Source organism: Copadichromis virginalis, linkage group LG22 (assembly GCF_057382275.1).
Source record: "Copadichromis virginalis isolate Kocher_CV1m ecotype Utaka linkage group LG22, C_Virginalis_male_GT1.1, whole genome shotgun sequence".
NCBI lineage: Eukaryota > Metazoa > Chordata > Actinopteri > Cichliformes > Cichlidae > Copadichromis > Copadichromis virginalis.
Window position 1 is genome coordinate 35,431,370 of NC_140638.1, and position 18,391 is coordinate 35,449,760.

The 18,391-nt window shown below is 41.4% G+C and overlaps 1 protein-coding gene across 2 annotated transcripts; it reads left to right on the forward strand.

Moving 5' to 3' along the window:
- Positions 1 to 1,695: 1,695 nt before the first annotated feature.
- Positions 1,696 to 17,506, forward strand: LOC146683788 (tropomyosin alpha-1 chain-like). Of its 2 annotated transcripts, XM_085445683.1 has the most exons (10): positions 1,697 to 1,909; positions 2,180 to 2,305; positions 7,837 to 7,970; positions 10,033 to 10,150; positions 10,327 to 10,397; positions 10,576 to 10,651; positions 10,842 to 10,904; positions 11,105 to 11,174; positions 15,735 to 15,813; positions 16,873 to 17,506. In XM_085445683.1, exons 1-10 carry the CDS (start codon positions 1,796 to 1,798, stop codon positions 16,874 to 16,876), a joined length of 855 nt encoding a protein of 284 aa, XP_085301809.1. In that variant the 5' UTR covers positions 1,697 to 1,795; the 3' UTR covers positions 16,877 to 17,506. The 2 variants fall into 2 exon arrangements, with proteins under 2 accessions (XP_085301810.1, XP_085301809.1); XM_085445684.1 differs by lacking the exon at positions 16,873 to 17,506 and having other exon boundaries at positions 1,696 to 1,909; positions 15,735 to 15,817.
- Positions 17,507 to 18,391: the final 885 nt, after the last annotated feature.

The window sequence follows — 18,391 nt, forward strand, 5'->3', positions numbered from 1 at the left end:
AAACTTTAATGTTTCAACACTTTGAAGGAAAAAATACAAAAAGAAATGAATAAGCTCCAAACTAGCTCCATGTTAGCCATGAACAGGCCAGCTCGGGGCTATAACAAGACACCATAGTAATATCCTGGCCATCCTTTTATTTTGGTGAACAGTAAACAGCATGCACTGGGATGATGGAGGATGTAAAGTGGTGAGCTGTGGGAGTGAGATATGGAAAGGAGTGGTCATGTTGTTCTTAGTGTCATTGTGTCTTCTGACCTGAAGGATCCCACGTCTTCAGCTGTTTCAGGTCTTACACTACTTCAGCCTGTATACAGCAGCTGTTTCCTGTGTCTGCTGCTTTGCAAAACAACCTCAACCCCAGTTCTACCATTTCAAGCTGTTCGTGTCATTTCATGAACATTTCTGTTGTCAGTGATGCTTTGCTGTGTTTCATGACGGTGTCTTGGTACTACTCTTTCTCCCTCTATGCTTTCCATGTACAGAGATGGGCAGTAACGCGTTACTGTAATCCGATTACTTTTTTCAAGCAACGAGTAAAGTAAGGGATTACTATTGCAAAAACGGTAATTAGATTACCGTTACTTTCCCATAGGAACGCTGCGTTACTGCGTTACTAAAACAGTGATTTTTTTGCGAGAATGTCTCATGACAGTGACGTAAGCGAGTGCGACGTTGGTGACAACAGCTGTGTGCAGATCAACAGTGGATCATATATCGAGTGCAGAGAGAGTATGAGCGTGCAGCGTTTAAAGCGTGGAAGTACTGACCTTACTTTGAGTTTGATTCCATAAAAAGTGACAAAAACATTAGTGTCCGCTGTGCGTGGGAAGAAAACTTCTTTTTACAGCGAAAAAACCCCTAAACTTCCAACAAGCACCGAGTAGCTACGACGTAATGGGAAACTCACAGAGAAACTCGTGGATTCTTCCACTGACCGCGGCACACCTGCACCAGGGTAACCCTCCGCCTACCCCACTCCTGCTTTACAGGTGAAAATAGAGCAACAGGACCACTGAGTCTTTGACTTTATTTATTTTCTGCTGTGTTTTACTTGCATCTATTTGAAAGACTGAGTGTAAACACAAAAAAATATTTTATTTTATGAGCTGGAATGTGTAGAAAATAGGTTTAAATGTTAAACTAATTTCTTCCAGTCAGAGAATGTTGCAGATAATTAAATGTTTGCTTGATGCATAAAGATAAAAGATTAAAACTAATAAAACAAGTTTTAAAAAGAGACTTTTCCATTTGATTACATTTTGTATGATGGATTATGTAGAAAAAGTAGAATTGGGCTGAGAGATCTATCACTTTATCACCTCTTCAGGTTGTAAATCGTGTTTTTAAAAAGTAACTAAGTAACTAAGTAATTAATTACTTTTGAAAATAAGTAATCAGTAAAGTAACGGGATTTCTTTTTTGGGGAAGTAATCAGTAATTAGTTACTGATTACTTTTTTCAAGTGACTTAACCAACACTGTCCATGTATGTGCATGGAAGGACAGACAAAAGTGGTCCTGAAAACACATTTCATTTCTGTTTTTTCCTCCTTCTTCACAGCTACATGATAAGAGCAGATCAAAGATATTCTGAGGTGCTTGTGTGGAGGTTCATCTTCCAGCTAATCTGCAGGGTACAGTTGTGTGTGATTTTGGGGGAGTGTCTCCTTGTCTGTCATATAAATAGTCTGCTGCTTTGTTAGAGTTGGTGTCTCTTCCAGTTTGCCAGTCTCAGGTTCTGCACCAATTAGTATTGATCTTTTACAGGAAAACGCTATTACACATCAACAAAAATGGAGGCCATCAAGAAGAAAATGCTTATGCTGAAGTTGGACAAGGAAAATGCGCTGGATCAGGCGGAACAGGCTGAAACGGACAGAAAAGCAGCTGAAGATAGAAGCAAGCAGGTAGGTCACACAGGTGCAAATCACATGAAGCGGACTCATCAGTCTGGTGGTTTATATGAGCTTAGTATGTGGTGTAGTTTAGCATCTTGTACCAATGAATGAATGAAAATAGGAAAGATGACTTTTTGAGACTTCCAGAGACCCAGTTATCTTTTATCTGTGGTTTTGGTGGATGGTAGTCAAACAAGGACCTGAGTCTGCTGCTGAGGAAAGTCTGTCCAAAAATGTACATTAAAATCTAACCCTGTGTTTCTTGTCCCACGCTATCAGCATGAAGACGAGCTTATACAAATGCAAAAGAAGCTGAAAGCAACAGAAGATGAGCTTGATAAATACTCCGAGGCCTTAAAGGATGCTCAGGAGAAGCTTGAAGTTGCTGATAAGAAAGCTGCTGATGTGAGTAAAACTAATTCACAGTGGTGTGTTTGGTGCATTTCATAATACCACATTATTGATTACTGACCAACCTTTACATTCTGAAAATACAAAAGAAAATATGTCTCTTCCACAAAGCAAACAGATTAGCAGGGTGCTGACGTGGATGTGACTCTTTGGGAGATTTTTTTCCCTATTTTATGACTGGGAAGGCCAAGAAACTGTAATACATGATACAGAGCTCTCTCAGTGGTGGCATTGTGTCTCACACAGCATGAACTGATGGCCAGTGTAAACCAAGCCAGTTTGAGTTCCTGTTTCAGCCTTGCATTCCATTCTCATCATGCTTACGTCTCACAGCTGTTGGGGGATTCAGAGCCCTTTTTAACTCTGATGTCAACCACCCACCCTTGGCAGTGAGATTAACAATTGTTCAAGTCCATTTTAGGTACCCATGCCTCCCAGATCACAGTAACTGACGGCCTTTATTTAATGGATGTAGCCTAATTTAGGCTCATTCACTGTGGCTCTCACAGCACAATAAGAACTAGACTATCATAAACCAGTGGGCTATTGCACTCACCTTTCTCCACCTGTTTTACTTTCATCCTTCAGCTCGTGCTACAATGTTTAGTTCTCAAAGGTGTCCATCCAAATGGTTCTCTTTCACACACTGACTTTGAGAATTTAAACTAGCGTCAGATTCACAGGACGGGCTCTCTGTCAGACATCGCTGAAGTGAAATACAAATGCAGGCCATAAGAGGCTGAAAAGAGATGGGGAACAAATGGAAAACAAACAGATGATATGACAAAAGTACTTTTTATACACACACTGAGGGGTGGTTAGAAATGAGACACCACTGAGGAAAGTCAGACACGGATTAAACTACAGAAAAGAGGGTGGGGCAGATAATCATACACAAGGAAAGACAAGACAGGAGTAGAAGGTCAGACACGAGGAAAGTAATGTTCAAAGGGAGGAAGAGGAATTAACCAAAAACCCATAAATAACACAGAAACTGACTAAATCTAAACAGAGACAGAAGAGGAAACGGGGAGATTTCGTCTGAGAGAAGCGATAGTTATTTCTATTTCTCCATATTTTTGTATGTTTATTTGTTTTATGTTATCCATACAAATAAGTGTTCAAAACCTCTTTTGGACAGATGTCCAATGTTATGATCAGAAAGTCATTGGTGCCCACAGGTGCACACAAGTGGTGAGGCGGTGGAGTCCTTTTGTTTAATGGCTGACCCCATTAAATCCAGTCGAACCAGTCGAACCAGTCGAGCCATTACTTACAGAAACTCAGTCCACTAATTTAGCTCTTAGCTACAGTCCGTATGTTTTTGGACAGTGGCACACTTTTTGTAATTTTGCCTCTATACAGCACCACACTGGATTTTAAATCAAACAATCAAAACCATTTTCAAAAACCCTTTCTTCAAAAGATATGGCAGTTACATCGGATGAGAATCGTGCAAAAACATAGATATATTTATACAAATATTTAAAATATTCCAGGAAAAAGGGAATTTATCTGTCTTTAAAGACAATATCACTATTAATCATTCTTTAGCTCTCATTTTCCAGAGTGTTGATTATGGACACGATTTACCAAAATAAATCTCTTTTGCTATCCATCAGTAGTCCTTCAAATAAACCATAGCTTAAAGATTTTAGTTTGCTGTCAATGATAAAACCTGCTGTTCTGTAGCAGGCTAACAATAAATGTTCAAAGGTTCCACCTTCACCGTGGTTCAGCAGAGGACCTTTTCTTATGGTAATTTAATCTTTCTATATTCTCTTGATTCATAATTATCACCATGACCTCATCAGCACAAGCCATGGCTGCCATTCTGTATGAATCACAGATATTATTACAGACCACTGGACACGCTCAGCCTGAGGATCTATCTCGTTTTGCTGCGCGGCACTGGCCAGCGACTCGATCTTCCAGGTGATCCAACGACGAGGGAGGCTGGGAGGATTGGTTCACTCTCTTTGGGGGGAGAGAGCATCTGCGTTGGTGCTCCACGAGTCTGGGAGGTAGAAGTTTGTATAGTTAAACTGGGCAACCAGAAAAAGACCACCTGGCTTGCAGTGAGTTTGATCATTTCTTGTGGTCATCCAAACAACAAAGGGATTTTCAGCTTCCTCTGCAAGTGCCTCCATTCTTCCAGCGCCAGCTTCACCACCAGCAGTTCTCACCTCCCCATGTTGTAATTGTGCTTTGTGGGTGACAGCTGATGAGCAAAGAAAGCCAAGGGGTGCATTTTATCAGCAGCCCTCTGGGACAACACTGCATCTAGAATCCAAAGTGTCAACCTCCTCAATGAACTAGAGTGTGTTGAGCAAGAATAAGCGCAGAGGCGAGCAGATGCTCCAGATGGTCGAAGGTTTCCCAGGCTGAGACATTCCACTAGAAAGGCGTCTTAAGAAAAGTCAGACTTTGCTATTGTTCCCGATAAACCAGCGACAGAAGTTGGAAAAACCTAAAAAGTAGACACTGTAGATGTTTCCTGGATATGGGAACTACCACTGCCTGCACTTTCACCATGAATTTGCTGCATTCAACTATCTTTTGGAGCAAAATGTCCTGATTTGAAGTGAGGCCACAAAGAACTCACTCACGTTCTCCCCACTTTTGTCATTGGATGGTGATTGCATCCTGGTGCAAATCAGTGTCTGTTGAGCCCATTGTGGTCAGATTGTTGTGTCATAAAACCAGCAGAAAGATGGGCCCACTCACAGATCACTGAGAAAACATCATGACTCAGTGTTTCTGTGTTTCTCAGTTCTGGTATTGTTTAGCTTCCTTGTTCTTCCCACTTTAATCATTTTGTATTTCCAGTTCTGAATTGTTTGTTCCCTTTCGTGTCCTGGTTGTCTTGGTCTCGTCTGTGTTCTCCCCAGCCTGTCATGTCAGTCGCCCTCTCCATCTTCTCAGTCTGTCTCCCCTGTCCCAGTGTTTGTATATCTTAGTCTGCGTCTTAGTATGTTTCCTGTTTTATTTTGGCAGTCTCTCATCCTGTGCTCAGTGTGTTCAGTTTTGCTTCCTCCCTTCCTGTTAGTCTGATTATTTCCTGCTGTGTTCCCTCCTGTTTCCCATCCGCTCATTATCCTGTGTGTATTTAAGGCCTCAGTCTCCCTCTCCTCACTGGTGTGTTGTCCACTGGCTGTGTTTCTCAATGCTCCATGTTCTCCTCACTACTCGTTCCACAGAGATAAAGCTGCTTCTTCCAGTTTACCCTCTTCGTGTTTGAGTCCTGTAACTGGGTCCCACTCTTGACAGACATAGCTAAGCATTTTGCAATCTGGCGCCATCTGTTACAGCTGAAATTTCTTAGGTATCAAAAAGCAGAAATGAGGTTTTCTTGGCAGTCGTCATTTTTGCAAAACCAAAAGAACTCAAAAGTACACAATACTGTACACAACAGTACTCCAGTGCATAATGTATCTGTGCGTGAACAAGTCAGTTAGGCAGAAAATAGCAATTCATGATGGAAACTGCCTTCAAGCCCTTGAGCTCTGCAGGAAATGTGGTTTTATCGAGATGGATTTTTTGGTAGCAAGACAGAAAAGACAGAATTGCTGTTAATGTTGTTCAAATGTGAATCGTAATTCTGGTCTTCGTGTGCTGCTGGTTCAGTAAATTTTGTCGTTGCACGATGAAACTGGCAGCTGTGGAATCTGTGAGAGCTGTGCTTTCAGCAGAGACACTGTTTGTGTACTTGTACTTGAATCTGTATTTTGTGTTTACATCTTTTCACTTATACCTGCTCTTTAATTGGTTAAAGAGTTATTCTAGCTGTTTTATTTTGCCCTTTCAATGCTTGTAAACCTTGGTATATTTTAGAAATGGGTCTAATTCCTGAAATAGATTTTTATGCCATTAGGAAAACATTCAGAACACCCGACACAGATCTTTCTGTTAAATATACTTTCAATCTTATGTTTATTTGTAAAAATCTACAGAAGTCTTTATTTGTCAGTCCTTTTTCTTTCAAATCTTCAAAACCTTTTTAATTGGTCCCATTAAGTAAATCAAAATATTTAACCAAACCCATATCTTTCCCTTTCTTAAATCAAGTATCCGTTATATTTGGGATAAATCCAGGGTTGTGTGAGTCTATAGGGCTCCTGGTCTGGTTCTGTCTGACCACATTAAATGAAGTCCTAGGACATGCTTGTATGCAGGGACTGGATTCATTAAGGTGTGTGGAGAGGCGTCTATCACCTATTATTACCTGCAGACCAGGTTACATATGTCCACTAGATTGCCAGTTGTGCATAAGATGCATTTCACCTGTGTGCACCTTCCTCCACCTTAACATGCCACCCTGTGTTCCTTCCTCTTCTTGAAACATGCATTGACCAGTCATTTCCATCCTTTGCTGAAATCACTTCCTCATCACCCGTGTTCCCATGTCTGTTAAAGTTGACACCAGTTACCACTCATTACCACTATATTCAACTTTTCTGACTGTGCAGCACACGCATTAACATTCACCTATTTCATGTACAGCTTTGAACTAATGCTCCGGTCTGACAGACGCTTCACCTGAACAGAACTATTCGTATAGACTTCAAAATGACCCATAATCGAGTTCTCTCTCTAGAACAGTTTGAATCCACCTCCAATGCTACTGGCCTCATCACTTCGACCTGGTCTCTTGTACACACAATATGTCTGTTTTCCTTCTCTTCATAATATCTCCCTTCATGAGCCGTAGTCCATACGGCTGTCTTTCTCGATGCCTCCTAACTCACCTTCCCTGCTGAGTCTTCCTTTGTCTTCGGCCAACAGTGGCACCCTGTTTTCGCCCTAACACCCCAACCATTTCTGCAGCATTCCAGCAATCAGGTATGTATCATAGAGAGGCCAGACCAGAGCCACTCCTCAGTAAAAGTAAGTTGGAGTTTTCCAAAAGGCACCTGAAGCACTCTCGCACGATGAGAAACAAAATTCCCTGCTCTGATGAAACAAACACTTAGCTCTTTGGCCTGAATGCCAAGCATGATGTCTGGAGGAAATCAGGCACCGCTCATCACCTGGCCAATGCCATCTCTACAGTGAAGCATGATGGTGGCAACCGGCTCCAAACTGCTCTGGGCCTCGAAGGTCCTAAGCACACAGTCCAGATAACAAAGGAGTCACTTTATGATTACTCTGTCCTTATGTGACCTATAGAGCCAAGACTTGATTTAAGACCTGTTAAATCTAATATTTGTAAATATGTTTAAAAAGAAAATTTCAAGCAAATGGAATAATGGTGTAATATGACAAAATGTGGAAAAAGAGAGAATACATGCACTGTATCACGATAAGCTTCTGGCTGAGTACATCATCCTAACTCACTGAAAACCAAAAAGGTTATTTGAAGAGATTCTTTGGAAAAGCTTTGTCCACATCCACATTATATTATCCACTTCTTTGGAATAACATGCAATACGCTTCTATCAGGAAATGCTGCTTTTACTGTGTTAGACATGTGCAGCGTATGTAACAGACTGTTTTTCTAATTAATCTGCTCCTTGTATTCTCAGGCAGAGGCAGAAGTGGCTTCCCTCAACAGACGTATCCAGCTCGTAGAGGAGGAGCTGGACCGCGCTCAGGAGAGGCTGGCAACAGCTCTGCAGAAACTGGAAGAAGCTGAGAAGGCTGCAGATGAGAGCGAGAGGTGACTCTGCTGTGACCTCTATTGTTCTTCTGCGATGAGTATCACAAGTCAAGCGTTATAGGAACAGCTTGAATGTCAGTGACCACACTTTTCCCGTTGGATGGTTCATGAACATACTGTGCTAGAACCACACAAAAAAGACCTGGGACTGAAAATGTATCTTAATATATCAGTAAAAAAACTCCATAGATGTTGAATAGCTACTGAGTATTTGAGCTTAGTGCAGCCATGGAAGCAGATGGAAATTTAAACTGCAAGCGAGATCTTTGTACTGGCTGATCAGACTTTATACAAAACAGGCGCCAGGAACTAAACAGGAACCCTAAACTGGGGGTACACTAGAAACCAGGAACACTTGGAGGTCATCAGACCCATGACTGGAACATAAGAGACACTGACAGAGTGTATACATAAGAGAAGTGGAGATGCATAGAAACACAGCTGGAGCAAACTAGACAAACGTTAGAGGGGAAACAAAACTGAACACAATGCACATGAGACAAGGAGCGAGAGAGCGAGGGACATGACGGGCTGGGGGGAACACAGACGAGACCAAGACAACGAGGACACGAAATGGAACAAGTAACTAGAAATGCAAATGATTCAACTAGCTACATACACGTGGCTACAATGAAACTACTTAACAAACTTAGAAATAGCGACCAAACTAACAACCTTGACGAGTCCAACAGAAAACAGGCGTCCTTACAATTGGACAATCTGTGTAACCTCTGTAAGGCCAAGGTATCGCCTCATGCTACTGGTACTCACACCAACACCAGCCAAATGCAAAACTAAAAAGTACCAAAAAAAAACATTCAGAAAAGATGAGGAGGGGAAAGAGTCAGTGGCCTCCACCTGTTAAACCTGCTTCTCTGGTGCACTTGTTAGTTTTATTAAGACCAAAGCAGCTCAAACAATCCCCTTTGCTACTTAACAGATCAGGTCAATATCTGAAAGTTTCATTGAGTTGGTGCTATACTCATTTTTTTAATTGTGTATTATTGCACAGTCTATTATTAGCTTCCTCCCAGTCATATGTAAGGCAGCAGCATCTAAACAGAGGTTATTAACACCACGTTCTTATATTTAGCTGACAGATTTTCAAAATGAACTGTTCTATGCATCAAATCCTATCTGCCCCACAGAAAACACTGTGTAGCTATGGTGACAGGTCACTGTGTGGCAGCACCATGACCTAAGTGAGGCTCTTGATTACATATTTGATCACCACACTGGTGAGGAGGAGAGAGGCCAGGAAACTGACAGTGAGGATGGATCAGAAGCTGAAGATGGCACGGAATATAATCCAGCTAAAGAGGAATGATGATGACGATGATGGCCATCGAATCATGCTTTGAACTGTTCCTGATTAATTAAACATGATTTACATGTTGTTATGGGCGATTCGCTTTGACAGCCACAATACTATTCAGGGTCATCATCAGCAAGACAAACTGGCAGTGATTAGAGGTTTGTGACGAGTGCGTGGAATAGCAGCCACTCATCACTCATGTCCAAGTCCAAACATCACAGTGTCTGGCCACCGGTAGGGGACGCTGCCCTTTCAAAAAGTAAATGCCAATCAAGCAGTCTAAACATGGCATAAAGATATGTCAGAAGTGCAGTTTTGGGATAATTTCCTAGCCACACAAATAAAACATTCCCGTCCACTTTTGGCCAGGACCACAACAGGTGTTGCTTTATGTGACTATAAAAGATTTGAAATGGTTTAAAAACAAATGTTCTTAACGTTGTAACTTATCCAAAGTAGCCTGTGATAAACAGTAGACTGTGTTTCATCTGATCATTTCTTACAGTCAAACTAATCCAGATGTTTTTTCAGATTAATGAGACTTAGAAAGGCTGTCATGCTCACAAGAACGTGAGCTGATTACAAAAATCTAACACAACATACAGTGATAATACATCTATTATTATAGTTTCTATATCTGATCGAGAACACAAAATTGTTTTACATGAAATGAACGAAGCACGAGGGTTAAAAATGTTTAGCAGTGTATTTGTATTGTCAGAAAGTAAGGATGGTTTGTCTGCACAGAGGCATGAAGGTGATTGAGAACAGAGCTCTGAAAGATGAAGAGAAGATGGAGCTCCAGGAGATTCAGCTGAAGGAAGCTAAACACATCGCTGAGGAGGCTGACCGCAAATACGAGGAGGCGAGTGTTTTTGTTCTTGTCTGTTGCAGTCCGCTGCAGTGATGCACTTTCTTTAGGAACCAAAGACATTTGAAAGGAGCTGGTAACTGTATCTACCTCTGTGTTGTTATTACAATAATACTGAAAAATAGCAAATCCACGGTGCAGGACCTTAAACTCTCACACTTTCTCCTCAGGTTGCTCGTAAACTGGTGATTGTAGAAGGAGAGTTAGAGCGTACAGAGGAGAGGGCAGAGCTGGCTGAGGCGTGAGTACATATACCGTGTTACCTGCCTCATGTTTGGGGTTTTTTGAAGGACAGAAGCAATTATTTCCAAGGAGCACTGCTTCAAGTGTTTACAGGGGTTTTTTTACATGTCATGGCAAACATTTAAACTGTGAGTTTTCTGCACCAACCTATTTTTGTCTTCTAAAAACTCTAAAAGTAAATGTGCTGAGCTGGAGGATGAACTGAAGAATGTCACCAATAACCTAAAGTCCCTGGAGGCCAGGGCTGAGAAGGTAAGGAAAGGCCAGAGACACTGAGAGTAAACATATATTTTCAAAACGTGACTTTTTACATATAACAATAAAGAAGCTGACACAGTACACTCGGGAGGTTTAGAGTCAAACCAAGTATCTCCTTGCCCCGCTGTGACACTTCACCATCCTGCAGACCTCACCCTCTGAATAATCTTCTCCTTCCACACAGTACTCGCAAAAGGAGGACAAGTATGAGGAAGAAATTAAGATCCTAACTGACAAACTGAAAGAGGTGAGCAAGAAAGAAAAATGACCTGTAGATATTCTAAATGCTGGATTTATTGATCATTTTATTTATCTATTTAAAATATTTTCTACATTTAAATGAGCGCTGGGCTCTAAATGTTTTGATGCTTTGAGAGGTCAACATATTGCTGCATTTCTGTTACTTCTTCAACTTCGTTGTCTGATCAAAAGTTGTTGCTTTAACAGGCCGAGACGCGAGCTGAGTTTGCTGAGAGATCTGTGGCCAAGCTGGAGAAGACAATTGATGATCTGGAAGGTAAAACACTCATTTCTCAACAAAGTTCACCCTTTAATTACCGTATTTTTCAGACCATAAGGTGCACCAGATTATAAGACGCACTAAGCGAAACAAAACAGTCAAATAAGTCACACTTTACTCAACTCATTCTTCTTCCTTCCTCCACTTCTGTACCATTGATTCATTAATGTTGAATTCTCTGGCAGCTGCTCTATTCCCATGTTGTTGCAGTATATTAATGACTAACCTCATATTGTGGATGGATTATCTCAGTTGTTCTCCTGACTGAAGTTTGGTCCGTTTACAGCATCCTGCCATGCGATTGCATTTGTCTCTAACTATCAGGAACCTTAACATTATCCAGTGGAAAAAAGTTAGCGTTCATCCTCCAGCTTCACTGTGTTTGTTATGCTAACATAGCTGTGTCGCTAGCGATCACGTAGCACATCATTATATACAGTAGCAGCTAGCCCAACTTCAGTAACCCTACAAACGTCACTGCTGTTTAGTTTCCTGTCTTCATTTATGTTGGAAGTGATGGCAGAGCTGTACGTTTTAATATTTTCAGAAATCTCTCAGTCAGAACATGCTATGGTCATGTCCAAATTCATGGGCTGCATCCTCCTGAGGACCCGGCCTTCGTGGTCTACGTGGGCCGGGTCCTCAGAAGGTCGGGTAGGCCGGAAGTAAACGGCTGTGAAACTGGACGGTCTCGCCTTCTGATCAGCGTCGCCACTGTCTCTGTGGAGTTTAATAAACTCGGCCGTCTGCTTCTTGCTATCTAAAATATAACCAGACACTGGCGTAAATTCTCGACTGTCTCATACTTCTGTTTAATCAGTTTTCTGTTTGACGTTTAGTCAGCTGTGTGAAAACCAAGGAGGAACCCACCCGGGGGATTAATAAAGTTTTATTTTATCTAATCTAATAACTTTAATCTCAGCCAAACCGATTTACTCACGAACAAATAAAACACTGAAAAAAGCCAAACAATAACATTTTTAGGTTGTCTAAGTGACTTATATATTACGTTTAACCTGAGTAGCAAAAGTCTGCGGTGATCTGAAAATGATGTGCCGGGAGTTGTGCCATTCTCGGCGGCTTCAGTGACCCTCGAGCTCCCGGCTAGCTATCGAGCTGGTGGGTAACAGACGTCTCCGAAAATGTCGGCACACTTTTGCAAATATGGGATATCTTGATAAACCGAGCAGATATTTGAAGTTTACACAGCTACTTTCTCACCTGAAAATATGTTAAAAGTTTATTTTGTGACCCAGAAAGAATAATAAGAGTAATTTTAAAACTTAGTAGCGGACGCCATTGCCAGAAACTGGAGTTTGGCTGGGCCGCGCTATGAATTCTGGGATATGGTAAACCACGAAGGACACACCCGACCCATCCTTCAAATTCGGGGAAAAGGAGGACGCATTTGTCGGCTGCATTCGGAGGAGTCTACGACTTTGGACAGCCTTCGTTTGCTGTATATATATACATATATACACACACACACACACACACATATATATATACATATATATATATATATATATATATATATATATATATATATATATATATATATATATATATATATATATTAGGGGTGCAACGATACACAAAATTCACGGTTCGGTTCGGTTCGATACTTTGGTGTCACGGTTCGATATTTTTTCGATACAAAAAAATGTTCATGCCTTTTTAATTTGTCATTTATTAAAATTATAAATATATATTTTAACTCAAAAGTACAGTTTTTAAATTTAACCCTAACCCTTGTGCGCGTTTTTTATTTTGACAGCGAATGCGCACCTGCGGACCACTTATGTGCAGCCCTGGTTATTTAGCTTGTCATATTGCAGCCACAGAAATTCTTTTGTCCATGAAACCATAAAGCTGCACTTTCTTTTTGCCTTATAGTCTGATTTGTCATAACTTCTCCGTTTTGTGGTAAGCTTTTCTTTGGCTGTCACTTCTTCACCCCGACCTGTCTTATTTGGCTCAGCAGAACTAAAATATATATACTGCTACTTTTACACACGACTCACATAAGCTCAGCGATTCTCTGCACGATCAACCTCTCACATGTTTAAGCTGCGGAAGATTTCACTTGTCATGTTTGCATAGTAAGCTAACGATTAATAAGACGATGTCAGAGGAATTGGTGCACAAATTATCATCACTCACAGATCAGTGCTGTCATTGCAAAGTGAAAGCAAAAAAACAAGCGCAAATTCAAACGCGATTTCAATATGTCACATATTGACAGTGGCTCACCGATGCCAATGACATAATTACCCAGCTACATTTCTGAAAGAATGCAAAAGCATTGACATATATTTTTCCTACAATAGCCCGACGGGCAGGGCAGAGAGATTTTTGTAGCCTGACTGGAAAGATCGCTAGCTCCGGGACGTCGGGCTAGCGATTTTGCAAGCCCTGTATCTGATTGAGGAATCACTCATCTTTGGAAAAGAGAGTTTATTACAGAGAAATGTCTCTTTCCAAAATAAAAGCTATACTATCCGATTCTTCTGGGCTATATTCTCAGCAGCATAAGGAGAATCACGTGCTAACAGCTGTCTAAATGACTCGGCTAAAGTTAGTAGCATGCTTGTTGTTTTTGTCTTTGCACTAGGATGATGTCGGTGTAAATGTGCAGTCATATTCGTTGTGTTCCCACTAGTGCTTTCAGGTTAATCTCGTTGAAATGACCTTAACGCCACAACACGGCAAATCTCCGTTAACGAGCTACCGCCGATCGCCCCGTGCATGGGGCTAGACGGCCAACACGTTAACGAGCTAACTGCGCTAACACACTAGTTCACACCAATGTAATTGAGCATTGCATGGCACATCCAACATACTGTTTTACTTTAGTCCATGACTCGCTTACCTTCAGGGTCATACGTCACATGAAAACCAAAATAATTCCAAACGCCAGATCTGAATGAGAGTGGGGGAGGTTCATGTTAAAAGGAGAGCTTAACTTCTGTCTCGCTAGCTTGCCCTGCGCTCTTCCTCCTGACTATGCTGTCTGTGTTGAGCGCTCAGTGGATCTGCGCTCGACAGTGCAGCCTAGGCGGAGTAGTCGAACACAGATTCACTGAGCGCTCAACACAGACAGCATCGTCAGAAGGAAAGTTGATAAAATAAATTACAAATGTTGTATTGTTCGATACATATGCGTACCGAACCGAAAGCACTGTATCGAACGGTTCAATATCGATACGAATATCGTTGCACCCCTAATATATATATATATATATATACCCAATACCCAATTATTAGCACAGACGCATTGTGATTAAATGCTTCCTGGCTCCATTTAAAGCTCGTAATGGCAGAGTCATCACAGTACGGATACCGACTACGGAACAGAGCAGTCGTCAGCCACCTCCTGTACATGGATGGCATCAAGCTGTATGCCAAGAGTGAACGAGACATCGATTCACTGATCCACACTACCAGGCTATACAGCAATGACATTGGAATGTCGTTCGGACTGGAGAAGTGTAGTCAGATGGTAACAAAGAGAGGGAAGGTAGTCAGAACTGAGGGGATTGAACTACCAGAAGGCAACATTGCAGACATAGAGGACAGTTACAAGTACTTGGGGATCCCGCAGGCGAATGGGAACCATGAAGAGGCCGCTAGAAAAGCTGCAACCACCAAGTACCTGCAGAGGGTCAGGCAAGTCCTGAGGAGTCAGCTGAATGGTAAGAACAAGATCCGGGCCATCAACACGTACGCCCTGCCCGTGATCAGGTACCCTGCTGGGGTAATAGGCTGGCCAAAGGAGGAGATAGAAGCCACTGACATAAAGACAAGAAAGCTCCTTACCATGCATGGAGGGTTTCACCCCAAGTCCAGCACCCTGAGGCTGTACGCTAAGCGGAAGGAAGAGGGCCGGGGACTGGTGAGTGTCAGCACCACAGTCCAGGATGAGACAACGAACATCCAAGAATACATTGGGAAGATGGCCCCAACTGACCGAGTGCTCAGTGCATACCTCAGGCAGCAGAAACCCAAGAAAGAGGAGGGAGACGAGGAACCATCATGGAAGGACAGGCCCCTGCACGGTATGTACCACCGGCAGATAGAGGAGGTGGCTGATATCCAGAAATCCTACCAGTGGCTGGACAAAGCTGGACTGAAAGACAGCACAGAGGCACTAATCATGGCAGCACAAGAACAAGCTCTGAGTACAAGATCCATAGAGGCTGGGGTCTATCACACCAGGCAAGACCCCAGGTGCAGGCTGTGTAAAGATGCCCCAGAGACAATCCAGCACATAACAGCAGGGTGCAAGATGCTAGCAGGCATACATGCATGTATGGGAGGATGTCTCCAGTACGTTCAGTTGTGATGAAGAGTCCAAGACAGTGAGCAGCACTAACACAGAAAACAAGGCTACTCTTATTAACTGGACTCTTCTATTTAAGAAAGAACTGCTTAGTTCATTTTTTTATAACTTAGTATTTCACTGTGAATGTTTCTGCAGATCAGTTTCAGCCTCTTTGTTCAAACTGTCTGTTTTCTTTCTTCACTTTTGTCTCTTGTCTGTGTTTATACCCACAGATGAACTTTATGCACAAAAGCTCAAGTACAAAGCCATCAGTGAGGAACTGGACCATGCCCTTAATGACATGACCTCTATGTAAGTTGTGACAGCACATGGATGACCAAGAGTCTTGCACATTTAAATCAACCACTTTGTGATTTAATAATGAATTGTGCCATAAAATATGCATTATTAGTAAATTGATTTCAGAGCATCAGGCTGTCCATTTTACTGCATTAATTTAAAAAATGCTTTAGAAAATTACAAAAATCTTAATTATTGTTAAATTAAGTTTTTAATTGAGTGTTTAATCTTTTTTTTCTAAATAAACAACTAAACATTAAAGAGTTTGATAGTGTTTTACCACACAGAATAAGTGCACTGTAAACTTTAAGGTGCTGATGTTCTGTGTGGCCTCTTCTTACTGTTGATAGACAAACAGCGGGTACAGAATTGAGACACTATTGAAGGCTGATATGCTTGTTTTGGGACCTCAAAGATGATGCTGAAAACACACTAAAGGTTTAAACCAGGGGTCAGCAACCGTTAACACCCATTTGGAGCCGGTTTCCACGCAAAAGAAAACACTGGGAGCCACAAATACTTTCTGACATCTAAAATGAAGATAACACTGTATATATTGTTTTTTACTTTTATGCTTTGTGTGAACAACTAAGGTGTGCTGCTTATGAAATCCATGAAGTGCTACAGAGAAAATGACATTTTATTTATGTAATGAACACATTTTGAACTGAAAGAAATATAACAAAAGGAAAGCTGAACTAAAATGATCCAGCAAACAAAAACTGTTGTGAGCCGCCACCCTTATATCTCCTTTGGGCTTTTGGAGCCTTGACCTGACTTTTAAAAAATAATTGAAGAAAAAAACATTCAGCCTAAATACGTATTTTACCTGGTTAATGTGTGTGGCGGGCGTGGTCTGTGCGGAGTCAAATATCTTGTCAGCAAATTGAGCACCTCTGTTAAAGCTGACGGATTCATCAATGGGTTCTTTTGTCGTGGCCACCATGTTATCTGTAAATCTAGACCTGCTTGTAAACATATTGAATGGCCTATCAATGTTGCACTTGTGTTGCCTAAGATGTTATTTCAGATATAATTGCACTTACTGTCTTTTGCTTCTGTTGTTTTCAGCTAAATGTTCAGAATCTCCACCATCCTTCCAGGTTGTGACCTTTTCTTCTGCTGACCATTACTCTCAGCTCTGCGTCTGTGATCGCCTACCTGTATTTACAGTATTCCCTCTAAATCCTCGAAGTTTGCTCCCGTGCAGTTAGCCTCTTATGATTCAGTTGTCCATGGATAATTGTTTGCTCTCTTAAATGTTGTTTTGTTTTGCTCTTCGTTGTGCTTCTGTATCAATTCTGTGCTGTATCCCTGTTTAAGGAAACATCTCTGGGTTACGTCATCTGTATTCATGGTTTATTTTCTTAGTTTGAAGTTATTAATATTTGTCTTGCAATTTCGACGGGCGTTCTGCAGTGTTCAGTCCCTAATGAATGCTTTCAGGATTTTCTTGTCTCAGGAATTCATGGAAAATTTGGTGATGAAAACCACATCTGGATAGAAATATCACCAACCTATATATATAAATATACTTAAAGATTTTCCTGAATTGTGAATTACAAAGTATTATGATTGTAAAGCCCTGGTGAAAGTATGTCTCATGTTCATTTGTCTGTCAGCAAAGTAATTTGAACAGTTTTGGAATTTGGTGGAGACGTGGAGCACAGGCAAAAAAATAAAACCATTTACATTTTGTTGCAAATCTGGATCTCTTTGTTGAAAATTACACGAAAGCAGAGATTTGCTGGACTGGTGCTTTAAACTTTTTGAAAATACGCCGATGCTGTGTTCTGCCCTGGTGGTTAACATGGAAAATTGACATTCATTTTACTCTCGGTTTGTGCACACTGCACATCGATGATACCCTGCAAAGCATTGTGAGATGTAAGAGCTTCAGGCTTTTCTAAAGAAATGTACCTGTTACCAATTTTTGGAGCTAAATGTGAAAAGCAGCACTGCCTCATTGTGCCTGTTGACACTTTTACTGGAAACATGGACTTACCTGGGATCCCCCTGCCTGCCCACTCTCCTCCTCCAAGAGACACCATGATGTTCAACAACTGTAATCAACCCTTAGCGATTGCTGCCTTTAACCACCTCTCTCCCTACCTGCAGATCCCAAAGCCCCCAGGCCTGATACAGTGATCTGTCACACTGGGCCAATGCATTTGTGGGCTGACGGGTCAATATTATTATGTTTTTCTTCGTCAATATAATTCGACAGGCTGAAAGCGAGCTTAAAGGGCTGCTGCACACCGTCCCTACCAGCACTGAGAGCAGCATATTCATCCATTTTCATTACCGACTATTTGAGCGCCTTGAGACAACTGCTGTTAGGATTTGGTGCTATATAAATAAAATTGAATTTAATGTAATTGAACTGACACTGGATTGCACAATCAAATTTACTCATGCAACAGGCCCCTTCCCTTAGCTTTCCTTTGAACTCACACACCTTACAGAAGAGTTTTATGTGGATGGAGTGGATAAAACTGAACAAACAAAAGTAAAAAGATAGAAAAGCTAAGAGAGATATATTAAGAAATAGTTCTTTTTATGTATGTGTCGAATTAACTGGCATGTTAAG